Source organism: Molothrus aeneus, chromosome 8 (assembly GCF_037042795.1).
Source record: "Molothrus aeneus isolate 106 chromosome 8, BPBGC_Maene_1.0, whole genome shotgun sequence".
Taxonomy (NCBI): domain Eukaryota; kingdom Metazoa; phylum Chordata; class Aves; order Passeriformes; family Icteridae; genus Molothrus; species Molothrus aeneus.
Window position 1 is genome coordinate 10,194,503 of NC_089653.1, and position 13,906 is coordinate 10,208,408.

The following is a 13,906-nucleotide window of genomic DNA, read 5'->3' on the forward strand; positions in this document are numbered from 1 at the left end:
TTTCTTCAATCCACTTAATGGAGCTATACTACTGATGTTCCCTTAAATCCCTAAATATATCCAAAAGGATGGATTTTGCTTAGATTTGTAACTAGGATTCTTACTCAAAACAAATTAGAATAGAAGATGGCTTCATTTTCTGCACAGTTCCTGTCATTTGTCTCTCTCTGAATGAAATACAGCTACTGTCATTATCAAAAACATCAGTACAGGCAAACCTTTCTATTAAGATTATTTCAAAAATGTGTTGCCTTTGACTGAGCTTTTCAGGAAGTACCTAATTGATCTAGGAAATCTGCATTTGTGTCTGGCTTTTCTGTAGCTGTCTGAATCACAGCTTGACTCTTTTCACTCATAATATACCTAGACTAATTGTAGTATTTAGCCAGGAAATTTACCTCTCTCGCTCAATAGCATTTTAGCCTGGCATGGAAATTTTGTCTTGTCTAATTTATCCAAAACATTGATGTGATTGATATGTAATTTGCTACTCATTTATTGGCCTTACATCTTAAGGATTCAACATAATACACTTCTTTGTGTGGGATTTTTTTAAAAGTTGCTGTACTCCACTGCCTTCTAGCAAACCAAAATTTAAGGCAGTTTTAACTAGTGCATTTTTGTTATTGGCCAGTCATACCCAGTCATACTCATTTTCATTCCAGGAATAAAATGAAAGAGGTAAGTTGGTCTTGAGCAGCTAAAAGGTGAAGTTACTTTATTTAATAAATCCACATACTCAGAGGTTACTTAAAAATGGAAAGTAATTAGCACCTGCTGGAGGATTCTTCTTTAAGAAGAAACTGGGGCATTTCTCTTTTGAACCTTGATGTGTTTTGTTTGTTTGTTTCTTGTAACACCACACTGTTCATGTTTCCTTCTCAGATACGACTGATTGAATAAGTTGTTTTGTCCTAACTTGTTGGTGCCATGGAAATAACTACATCTGTCTTGCTTTTCTAGGTTGATGGAAATGTGAGCAAAATTTATTGTCAGAATCTTTGTTTGTTAGCTAAGCTCTTTCTGGACCACAAAACGTTGTATTATGATGTTGAACCATTCCTCTTCTATGTACTTACAAAAAATGATGAGAAAGGCTGCCATTTAGTCGGATATTTCTCTAAGGTAAAAATTTTAAAAGTGGGTTTGTTTAATATTTGTAATATCCTGCTCTCCTTAATGCTTCTCCCAAAAGCAAAGAAAAATCAGAAGTCGGAAAAAAACCCATAAGCTTGAAAGCCTTTCTGTAGATCTCGAATATTATGTGCATTGTCTCAAATATATTGTACTTTCTTGCCTCTGACTGATGCAAATTCAGAATTTGTTCAGCCACGTGGATGGGGGTAGGCTTTTTCTTGTTTGGGGATTTTGTTTCCAGAATTTGTTGTGGTTTCAGTTGAATATTTAAATCTTTTTCCTTCCCCAACATTTTTGCATTAGTATGCCAAATCTAACTTGTAAAAGTTGCAGGTATTTGGAATGTTGATGTGTTTTCATGGCTTGACTGCTGGCAGTTCCAGCTGGCTATTTAGATGTAAATGGGCAGTGCTGTTGCTCTCTTGTGTGCAGTCTGATCTAATCCAGTTACTTGCTGCTCCCATGTAAAAATGCATTGCCTGACTTCGTGGTGCTTGCCTTGTTTAGAGTGGATGTCTCAGTTGTACTGATTTTCAAGTAATAGATGGCTGCTATTGACAAAAATAATACTTAAGTGAACTATCTTGACAAAGATGACCAAGGAGAATGGAGAACTATAGTTAAATGTGCCTGCAATGGGAAAAGCTTCCATTATTGTCCATAATTTGCCCCTAAGGGCTCTGTTGAATAGGTACAGTTACTCAAACTCACTACTTCCTGATCCTAGTATTGCTACCTCCTATTGACTATATATTTTCTTTCTTGAATAAATGATTTGTGGGAGAGGCCTTGTCAGAGTATCTGGATATTATAAAGTAATCTCTTGGATGTCTGGCCACATCCTTCTGAGAGGTGGGCTTTGCTGGAATTTAAGTGATACATGTAGGCACAATTTACACTGCCTTTAATGTCACTCAGAACTTCTTGTGGCAGACATGTCACAAGACATGTTTTATTTAGCCAAGTATTTTCTCCATGTACTTAAGGTGTTGCACCTTAAGGTGAGTCTCTTGATTTTTTGGTTCCTTATCATAGAATGGTTAATGTTAGAAAATACCTTTGAGATCATTGAGTCCAACTGAGTCAACTGTTACCCCAGCACTGCCATGGTTGCTACTAAACAGTGTTCCCAGGTGCCACATTTACAAGTACTTTGAACATTTCCAGAGATGGCAATTCTACCACTTCCATGAGCAGCCTGTTCCAATGCTTTGTTACCCTCTCAGTGAAGCAAGTTTTCCTAACATGCAATCTGAACTTCCCTTGATGGAACTCAAGGCCATTTCCTCTCAACCCATCACTGCTTACTGGGGATAAGAGAAAAGCCCAAGTAGAACATACCCACAGCCTTTCCCTCCTCCTCCAAGTGGGTCACCCTGTCATGGAAGGAGATCAGGTTAGTCAGGCAGCACCTGCCTCTCAAGCTGGCTGGACCTGATTCCCTGGTTGTCCTGCATGGGCCACATAATGGCAGTCAAAATCATCTGCTCTGTGACCTTCCCCTGGCCCAAGAGGTCAGGCTGACAGACCTGCAGTTCCCCAAATCCTCTTTCTGCCACTTTTTATTTGGTTTACAGTTGCTAACCTCCAGTCAACTGGGACCTTTATGGTTAACCAGAACTGCTGGTAAATGGTGGACAGTGGCTCCCTGAGCTCTTCCAACAGTTCCCTTGGGCTCTGTGGACTTGTAGATATTTTAAGTGGCATGACAGGTCACTGTAGCATTTTCTTGTGGATCACAGGGGCTCCCTGTTTCTGTCTTCATCTGCTCCCTGTTTCTGTCTTCCTGCTCAGGGAGCTGGGTACCCTGGTCTTGCTGTTAAGGACTCAGGCAAAGAAGGCATGAAGTACCTCAGCCTTTTCCTCATGGCTGTGGTTTAAGCCCAGCTGGAAATTGAACCTCATGCAGCCACTCCCCACTCCCTCCAGTGACAGAGAGAGGCAAAATGCAGAGGTTATGGGTTGGAATAACAATTTACTGGAAATAGCTATTAGATAAGAAATGGACCAGTAGCAGCAACAATACTAATAAATTGTATAAAAGAGGGTGATTACATGCAAAACACTCAATGCATCAGAGGTGACCTACTGCTCCCCCCACATTTCCCTCCCCCTCCCCCCCAAGCCAGAGACAGTGAAAAAAAATGGTGGACAACCCTGAAGGGTGTTTGATATTTCTTTCTTAAAATTAGACATTAACATGGAATTATTTGACTTTGGTACTGAACCCATGCATCTGTTCACCTTATTGGGATATTTTACAAGGACAGTAGCAGGTGCAGGCAATTGCCCACTTCAGCAGTGCTTTGACATACTTGATCTGTTTCTCCTTCCCACAGGAAAAGCTTTGCCAGCAGAAGTACAATGTCTCCTGCATAATGATCATGCCCCAATACCAAAGGCAAGGATTTGGAAGGTTTCTCATTGATTTCAGTAAGTGAAGTGTTTTATTTACACTTGTGATCCAAGGAGCTGATGGCTGTTATATGAAAGTGTAATATATGAAACTTTATTTAACTCACTCTGTTGTTTTTATCAATAGATAATGGGATTTCTGTTTATATTTACATAGGATTGAAAAGCTCCCTGAAGTGAAAAACTTAGTGCTGCTCTGTTATTGTACTCGAGGAAATTGAGAATGGATCTCTCGGCAGTAATATTAGCTCACGAAGCTATTACCCTGAATGAATTGTCTAAATTACTTTCCATTTTGCTTTGCTCATTAGTATAAGAAGAGGCAATTATTTGTGATTATAGCTAAGAAGGTGTTAGTCGGAGGCATTCTCTCCATTTTAATATTTTTAGCTTGGATCTCTTTTTAGCAAAAAAAAAAAAAAAAAAGCTTTAATTGAAGAATTGCCCTATGGAAGAAAAGTATTTTGTTTTTTGTGTTCATCACTTTCTTAGTGAAAATTGTTACCAGAAAGGGTGTAGGTGTTAGTGGCTGTACACGTACTTGCTGCTTTATTTTGCTGAGCTGTCTGACCTGTTAGAAGGCTTCAGGCACACTGGTTTAAATATAGACTTGTTATTCCCCAAATCTTTTTGTACAAGGGAACTCCAAACAAAATTATCTAAGGAAACTTCTCAGTTGAGTGTCCTCATTACTCCTGAATCCATCTTTCTACTGTAATTTAGAGGGAGGATGATAAGCAGTTAGTGTATATTGTATGTGGTTGCTTTTCACTATTATGTTTTATAAGACACTGTAGAATTACATGAGGGTAGAGATAGTTCTGATAATAGGATTCCTGCCCTGAAGGTGTATGCAAGAACATTAAAATGCAAATAATGATACATTGTAATGTAACAGCAGGACAAAGACAATAATTTGTAACTGTAGAGTTTTCAAGTTCTGTTCTTGCAGGGTTGTACCCGGCATGACTGTGCTACAGTGTATAAAGATACTTAGTATGTCCCATCATTGCATGGCTTTATAAACAGCCTTCACTGTACCCCTGTGAGTTAGGTAAAAATGGTTCTGGACCACTTAATCCACCACTGAAATGTCGCTGTCACTGGACTGGAACACAGCAGCTGTTCCATTGTGTGCCTTCTGCAACCTTTTAGCAAAGGCTGTGAGAAGTGCCATGTATTTCTTGATCTGTGGAGACAACTTTAAGCTTACTTAGGTAGAAATTTGCCCTGTTTTAAGATTAGAATCCTTTCTTTTTTGCAAAGGAGATGAGGAGCTCTTAAGTGGGCACTGGTAAGTACTTCCTGGCTTTTCCTTTGTTTCTTACTCTGTGGTATCACTCTCTCCCTCTCAAAAAAAAAAGCACTCTCAACAAATGTTATTCTGGTTGAATTTGCAATGGTTATAAATACAAAACTGATGGCACAGCCATGAAACCTGTCAATTCCACAGAAGGTCAGGGTATGAGTATGCTGTGTCTCTCTGGATGTGTGCTCTGCCACTGTGCCTTGTGCTGCTCAGTCTGGGAAAATCAATAGGATGTTCTGGCCTTCTTGTCCTGTTGGAAAAATCTGGAAGTACATGGGGTTGTTTGAATCATTAGGTTTTATGGGATAACTTGCTTGGAGCTTCTCTGGTGCTATTCTTAGACCCTCCTCTTTGCAGACACATTCAGATAACAGGTGAGGGCTGCAGCTGTACAAACTGGGCACAGCCCAGAGACACCTTTGGCTTCTGCTGTGGCTACCAGACCACCCACTTCAGTAGCACACAGGCAGTCCTTCAGTACTTCCCCTTTGTTTTCTGGACAGAAGTTCCCTTAACTACCTGGCAATCAGACTGTTTCATTTGCCAACAGAATGAGGAACCAAGAGGTGACTGACAAAGTCTGGCTCTGTACTGTGAGTAAGGTGCAAACTACCTAAAAGGCAGTGAGGGAACTGCTTGTGGCTGGTGTTCCCTAGATGTAGAAGGGAAGGGAATACTTCCAAGGCTAATTTTCCTACAATGTATTTGTATCTTTTTTCAGGATGGAGGCTGAATGCCATGAAATGGGGCATAGCTTCATTTGAATTAGTGACCCCAAAACCTTTTTTACAGGAAAACCCTTCCGAATGAATTATTTACTCTTTTTCTTGTAATTTGATGTGTTTCTGCCTTTGGACTAACTCCCATCTTCTTTGTGCTTTACTCTTCCTGTTCACTCGTGGTCTCCTGAGTATAAATTGCTCTAACTGGTCTGAGAAGATATGATATAAACCCCCCCAGTTATTATTCTAAACTTGAACTGACCAAGTTTATCATAGTTTAAAGCATTCTTTGCCAGTGACATTATCTAGACTGTCACGTTCTCATAAAGTCATAGCAAGATAAATTTTATGCTCTGAATGTTAAGTCTTCATTTGTTATGTGGGTAATGCTTGTAAACTGCTCTATTTTGAAATCTGTGAAGCAGTCACTGGTACTTGTCTTTTTTATAACAGTAACCAGAACAGTGTTTAGACTATAATAATAAAAACGTAACTGAGCAAGTAATTTTCAGAAAATGATGGTTGCAAACCACAGAAGGGAAGATTTTAAAAACTGTGTGCAAGCAGTTGACTGCTCACATTATTTTGTATATATCCAGACACTTGATAGGCTGGAAAGAACACAGCCTTTAAGCCACTACACAACTTCTGCTTTGTCAGCAGTCTGCTGAAAATGTAGTTTGTGGTAAAAATTTGCTTCTTTTTGGTAAGTGAAATGCATTTGTTTGTTTAGATTGTGATGCATTCTTTTGTCTTGAGCTAATTTAATTTTCACAGATGAGTCTTATATGGTCATGCTGTAACTAGCAAGGGAAAATAAATTCTTTCATTTTGCTAAAGGAAAAATACGTATTTGTCTTCTGACCACTGATTTTTAGTTTTTTCACCTTAACATTTTCTTAACTACATTTAAACTTACCTGTATTTCCTATCCAAACTGGTAACAGCAGTATTTCTTACACTGTAGACACCAATATGAAGGTCTGTTGGTCTCTCTTCAGGAATCTATAATCTCACCTATGGGAAAGAGGAGTTTTTAAAAGAGGAAATTAACTCTTGTGAGAAGCAGGCATGCTGTAAAATGCTTGAGGTTGCTATTCTGAGTGGCTTCAGCGCTAATTTAATTTCTAGTTTTCTATATATCATTCATCATTTAAATAGAAATGTTGCTAAAATTAAAAAATGTTCTCTTTAACAGTGTTTTTAAAGCCTGGTAAGAATTTTTTTTATTATTATAAATTGTGGGGAAGTTAGAGATTTTGACTGTGATAGAAACTTGTTGGGCTGTTTAGAAATTAAGAAGAGTTTAGTTATAAGTATTTTATCAAGTGGTTAAACTATTGATTTGTAAAATTGAAGACTTGATACTGCTTTGTTTTGTTTAATTCACTCTAAGACAATCATTTTAACCTGTTCTATTTTCTTGAAGCATGTTATACTGAAGACAAAATGGTTTACATGAAGTCTGCACTACACTTGTTTACACTAAGTATGCTTTATTAAATACTATTTTGTAGCAGTTGGTTGATTTTTTTACATAGGCATAGGGAATCTGATTTTTGCTTGGAGTGTAGCATTTCCTGAAAATGAATAAAGGTCTTAATTTGCTTGTTACATTTATACCTTCCTGCCTTTTACAGGACTGAAAGCTCCTGCCAAACTTTTTGGGTCTGGGCTGTTTGTTTTGTTTTCATTTCTTTGTTGTTCTTGTATTCTGTGAGATTTACAGAATTGTGATTACGGGGTTTTGTCTGAGGGAGAATAATTGACTTCTGCATCCATCTTTTATATTTGCTGTAAGTCAAGTTTTTTGGCAAGTAGGCTCCAGCTGAAGTTGCTCCAGAAATCAAGCAGAAAGAGGGTTTTATTGCCTAAGAGCCCATTGTGGGTTTGTTTCAGTTCAAGTCCCTTGCAGTGATGCACTGCTGTGGTTCCTGTCCCAAGGACTGCTTTCCTGTGCTTGCATTTGGGTGAGCCTTTGGCTGGCCCTGTCAGCTCAGCCTGTATTGCTGCTCTGCTAGGGACAGTGCAAGCATTGAAGCCACGGTGTTGGAGCTTCTCTCTCTGCAGATCCATTTATTTTATAAACTTTAGCAGCTTCTCTATGCAAGACATTTTTCTTTGCTTTCCTGATTTGAGCTCTTGCAAAGCCTGCAATCTTCATATGCTTTCTATTTCTATTCATTAGACTGCAGTGCCAGAACATACTAGTATTTCTTTATTTGGCATATCTAACACAGAGTTCATTATTACTAGAATGAAATACAGCAGTATTTCATATTTGTTTTCTGTAAGTTTAAAGTTGTCTTTTGATTCATCCTTCTTCACAAAGCTCATCTTGTCACAGTCACATTTCTGCATACTGGATTGCAAATTCCATGCTGGAGGCCTAGCCAGCAGCTGGAAGAAAAGAAATGCATGTGACTGTTAGGATAAACCTTTCCAACTGTGCTGGCTAGGATGTTGACAGTTCATTTGCATTACAGAAACAACTGGGCCTAATGCTGAGGAGCAAAGTCCTTGGTAGTCTTTTGTTACTTATCTTGAGGCTGTTTCTGGTCCAACTGATTGTAGCAGTTTCTTCTTCCCCTTCAGAATTCCTTGGTTTTATTTGGTTTATCTGTTCATTGTGAAATTATTATTCTTGCTCAAGAGATGAAACATATTTAAGGATACTGGGATTCTGTTTGAGCTAAATGCATTCTTTGTTTTGGGGTTTTTTTGGTTCATTTGTCTGTGTGGGAAAGTCAGTGCTAACTTTTTAAACTTTGCTATCACTTATTGCATGCAACTTGAAAAGGCTGGATTTTTTTTTTCCTTAGCTTGACTTAACCCCTGATTCACCTTTAGGATTTAGCATGTGTAGCTCAGATTTTTCTTGTGACAAAACCATAATAGGGAAAGGCAATTCAAGTCTGACAGTGGAAGAAACAAATAGAATTTATATTACCTGAGAAATTCTATTGTGGTGTAAGAAAATCGGCTCTGTTAAGTGTCCTTGTTTGCTCACTTCCCCAAATCTGGTATGTTTCCTGGTCAACTGTTGGGTTTTATTTATTGTTCTGTTCAAACAGGTGAGTAAATCTTCAAGTCCTGATGTGCAGAAGCAGCAGGGCAGCAGCAGTAATAGCACTGCAACAGGCTAAGGTATAGCACAGGGAAGGCAAGTTTCCAAAGGATAAGAGGAACAAAAAAAATTGCTCTACAAGTAAGGGAAAGCTGTTAAGGAAAAATTATTTATTTCCTCCTAAATGAGTAAGTTCTTCATCAGTAAGTATCAGAGGCAGTGATAAAGGAGGTCAGTACCATTAGTGATGTTTTATAATTGGTAGCCACTCTTTTGCTTGGTTAGTGGCAACATTCATTAGCCTACATTGCTTCTTAATAGTGTTTATTTGTGGTTCAAGCTTTGAAGAACTTGACTGAAGATCTGGAAGTAAAGCTTGTTTCTTTGCTCTCAGTTCTAATCCTGTCCTCTTGACTGCAAATAGCTACAATCTCATGTTCACATTAACCACTGAGGGGCTTTTGAGCACAAAAGCCCAGAAATATTCTGGGCTGAAAGTGTGTGGGGAGTTAGTACAGATGTCCTCAAAAGTGTTTGTTATACACGATCCTGTGTGCACTTTCCTTGAGAAGTGAGGGATGGTGATGAGGCACTGAATGGGCAAAAAAAAGATGCATAGCTTTGTAAAGTGCATTCTTGAATTCCTTCCAGTCTGCACTTGTTTCAGAAGATCTGCATCTCTCTATGGAAATGTAGAAGATGTTCAGTGCTTAGTGCCCAGCCATGCAGAAGTGGTAAGCATTGTGCATTGAGCCCAGAGAGCTGCTGTAGGCAGAGAAGCTTTCTGTCCCACAAATGTCTACAGGTAACATAAACCTCTAGTGATGAGAATGGGGACAGTGTGTTTATTTCTTACACCCAGCAGTTCTGAGATACTTTTGAAACAAGCTGGAAAAACTGCATTCCGTGGAACCTAGGTTAGTCTTCAGGCACAGCTTAAGGAGACTGAAAAGGATAAGATTTTCTTCTGGTGGTTACTGCAGTTTTGTTCTTCCATCAAGTTTGTTAAAGAGCTGGTGTAGCCTGTAAAATCAATGTTTCTGTCAAAGGAAAAGATTTGGCTTTCTGCTAAGCCTGAAGATGAGCATACAGCTCAAAAATAAAACCCTTATTTTTTAATATGCTCAATTCAAACAGCATTTGCACTTCTAGGATCAGCTAGTTATTTCCAACTTCCTTCTGGCTCCTGTAATTGAAAAGCTCTGTCTTCTGATACAGACAAAAGGTTATTTTTGATTAAAAGCAACAATTCCTTTTAGACAATTTTGGACTTAGTTTTCTCACTCTTATGCATTACTATGTCTTGAGTTTTTGCAGTATCTTCAGAAGGAGTCAGTCTGGGTTTCTATGTCTAGTTGGACAATAATCTCTTCTAGTTTCATCTTTCAAAGTGGCTTTGTGGTGTTTTAATGTATCAAGAAGGTTTGAAAATGTTGCTGTGCCAAAAGATCTATTTTATAACTCACTTATCTGTGGTTCTCCCTGTAGTGTTTCCAGGCTTTCTGCTTTAACAGCAAATTAGGCTATTCCTTTGTGGAAACCTGAAAAGCAGTGATTTTTTGGTGAAGCACCATGTTTGTGCAGCCATGCAGATAAATCTAATAGAGCAAAACTTAAAACTAGTAATGGACTAACATGCAGCCTCTCATTCAGGGCAACATATTGCTGGTAAGATAGTAGCATTTGGGAAAATGTCTACCCTGTTTACAAGATGAATAACTTTTTAAATACAATAAACATGTTGATAATAAGTGGTGGAATAGAGTAAAAATGCTGCCTCAGGTTTTTACAGAGCCTCTGAAAAACTAGTATATCAGTAAAGGAAGAGCCTCAGAAAAGGTGAAAGGCTTTCTTGATTGAAGTGCTTTCATTTTTTGGGAGGAAGTTGGAATGAGGTAAATGAGCAAAAGCCATTACAGTACAGAAATGGTCTGATTTCTTCTTTAAAGCATACTTGAAAATGGAAACATTGGCAAACTATTAACAGAAAAGTGCTGTGAGGGCAAAAGAGGGTAGAAGTAATGAAAATGTGTTTTTCTTCTTCATTATGATGAATTCACACAGTTTGTGTTGTGTAGCCTTACTTGGTGGTAAGTACCTGTGTAGACTTCTCTTAAAGTAACATGTTAAAGAGGATTTTAAACTATTCAGATGGAAACAAGACATAGATCCTGAACTGAGAAAACTTAAATTCTTCTAATAATTAATGAATTGACTTCTGGAAAACAAAGCAATTTCAAAAAAATGTAAAGGTGGATGATATAATGAAACAAATGTGTTAGGAGAGATCAGAGAAGTGTGTTCACATGTGGCATTTAGGTTCTGGTATGCTTCTGGAAGTGCTGAGAGCCACTGTCTGATACCTGCCTGCAGTTTAGAGCTAGGCCTGAGCTGCAGGAGGCTGTAAGTGGTTGGATCCACTTGTGTAGTATGTGTTTGTATAACAGTGATAGTCTTACTTTCTGGCCAACAAATTATTTCTCATAAAGAGATTAACATTTTGGTAAATGTTACTTTCTGGTAAAAGTTACTTTTTGCTAAATGCTTTAAGACAATCATATGGATTTTTTTTAATGTCTAACTACTTTAATCAAAAATTAATATGAAGTAGAAATAGCATTTTACAAGTTAGGTTGTCTGTGAAATTATTAACACATTCAGTAAACAGCTCTTGCACTGTTATTTTCCAAAATCTGATGTTAAGATGTTCTACAGTTTGCCCTAACAAATACTGAAATATAACAGAAATACAGTCTAGGAAGAAACACACTTTTTAAGAGTTGTTCACAGTCACGCTTTGCTGTGGTCTGTAAACAGAATTGAGGTGTGGATGAAGTGGGACCATGGGGTTTTTTTTAAGATAAAATTTGCTTTAGTTAAGAGTACTTCCTTTCTCACATTACAATCCTGAAAGTACTCTTTTGTTGCTGCTGGGGCTGTGGCAAACAGTGGAAGGTGAAAATGCGAGAGCAAAGGTGGAGAGGAACAGTGTTTTTTTTAATTGACTTTATTGGAAAGGTGTATTCCCAAACTACACTTATGAAGATTCAAGGATCTGTGTAAAATAGGCCTCTTTAGTTTGTTAAATGTGGTGCCCAGCTGAATCATTCTATGCTGTGGGGTTTTCTGTGCTTGACTGAGTGACTTGTGTACCCCAGTACAGAACACTGTGTCAGTCTCCTCATTGTTTTGGGTGATGTTCACAGATGCACTGTGTCCAGATGAAAGGTTGAGTTGCCTTCTTCTTCTTCTTTTTTTCCCCTTCTTTTTTTTTTTTTTTTCTTTAGGAATGAATTTCAAGTGTCTGTGGTAGCTGTAAATCTGTGAGGGAGCCTGACTGCTGCTGCTTATTTTCTGTTCTTTTCTTGATGATTGATTATGTTGCTGACCCCAAGGCTTGAGTTTGGCCTCTCCCAAATAACTAATAAGGAGCATTCTGTCAAGCTGAGATTTAGATGAGGGGGGAATGAAGATGGATTTTGAACCAAGCTTAGTTGACTTCAGATTATTCCAAGAAAATCATCCTCTTTGGATTTCTTGCCATCACTTTTATATAGCTTTAAGACACTGTACATTTATCAGAATGGCAAAAGAAAGCAGACATATCACTTCAGATACAGAAGCTAAGGCTGTTTTAACTGAGGAGCATCTTTATTCCAGATAACATTGAAAACAGTGAAAAGGCAAGGCTAAACATGGTTAAGAATGATAGTAAGTATTTTTTAAACAAAGCTGTATTTAGAGGGCATTAGTGAACATGGAAAGCCATCTGCTGAAGTTAAATCTGCCAGGGGACATTGAGGGAAACAAGAAAAATCTATAGATGCATTGATGATAGGAGGAAGAATAGGGAAAAGTGAGCCCTGTCTGGAAGGAAATGGGGGACCTGGTTACTCAGTATATGAAGGAGGCTGAGGTACTCCATGGCTTCCTTGCCTTGGTCTTCAGCAGTGATTGCTCCAAACCCATGGCCCAGGCAGTAGAAGGCAAAGGCCTGTCATGCTGTTGTTGAGGCACAGAGAGAGCCTTGTGGCTTCCTTAACGGAGGCCTTGTTTCCAGTGCCAGCATTTTTATCAGTCAGTTCTATCTTCTTTTAAAGAAATTTTATTTTTCCCTTGTTTACTGCTGTTTTGAGTCACAGTAGATATTTAGCAGATTACTGTGTCTTGGGCTTAGCTTTTTGAAGTGTGCTGTAATGGGTACATTTGTGTTTGATGCTTGGTAGGTAATGTGCCCTTTCTTATGCAATTTCTGTATATGTGACTAACCAGCTATTACCACCAAATTTAATAATAATCTTCTTCACCTGTTAGGGTTGTTTTCTTCTAAGTCTTATTTGGTTAATTCCCTGTTATACAGCATGCTTTAGCAAATGAACAGCAGTGACATTTTACTGCTCCTGTCAGACAAATACAGCTTCCATCTTTTGTATCTCATGTGTGTCATGACCACTGACCTGAGCAAACACAGCACTTGCAGTGATTTCTTAGATGTGTCTTTTTGGCTTCTCAGTATTCAGCTCCCTGTTTCACTTTTGTTCATGTTGTTTAGTACTGCTAGGCTGTCATTTGTAGGTATGAATAAAATAATGATAGGAAAAGCTCTTGGGCTCTGGAACTTTATCTACTCTAAAACCGCTAAAACCGTCCCTGATACAGTTTTCATCCAGGGCATCTGTCACTTTCCAAGTGTGATAACAATCTTCCTGAGCCATGAGGCTGGGAGGATTATGTTAACAGCCAGGTTAACACCCCAGCTGAGAGTCAGAGCTTAATGGTATGGATGCCATCTGTCTGTTCTGCTTGGCCTCAGTGCCATATAAAGATTCTGAGAATATTCAGTGTACTCGTTATATTAGGCAAAACCTCCTGGTCCATCTTCCTGTCTTGTCAGTTTGGTCTTGTAGAGTACATAGAGCCTGTAAGGCAAGCAGGTAATGTCTAATGTGCACAGCAGATATATTTACAACCCAGTATTCATGTGCTGTCAGCATTTAACACCAGAAGGTAAAGGCAGTTCCTGAAGGGAGTTCATTCAGCAGTTACAGTTGTATAAACAATTTACTTCTCAGTGTCATTTATTGAATAGTTTTTTAAAATGTAAATTTAAATAACTTAAGATATTGCTTATAAGACCAAGAACAATACAGAGTTGTTAATGATCTTCTAAGCCACTTAAGCTACTGACAAATTTATTCATTCAATTGGTATTCAAGACTGATGCCCTCTGCACATACAAGTCTTGCTTTTAAGGGT

The 13,906-nt window shown here is 38.4% G+C and overlaps 1 protein-coding gene across 1 annotated transcript in view; it reads left to right on the forward strand.

Annotated features, from left to right (window-relative positions):
- The window catches only part of KAT6B (lysine acetyltransferase 6B), a 102,873-nt gene that overhangs the window by 66,984 nt on the left and 21,983 nt on the right, over window positions 1-13,906 (forward strand). The window contains exons 11-12 of the mRNA XM_066554304.1: window positions 964-1,125; window positions 3,477-3,570. Of these exons, the coding sequence (XP_066410401.1) occupies window positions 964-1,125; window positions 3,477-3,570 (256 nt within the window). The remainder of the gene's footprint in view (window positions 1-963; window positions 1,126-3,476; window positions 3,571-13,906) is intronic.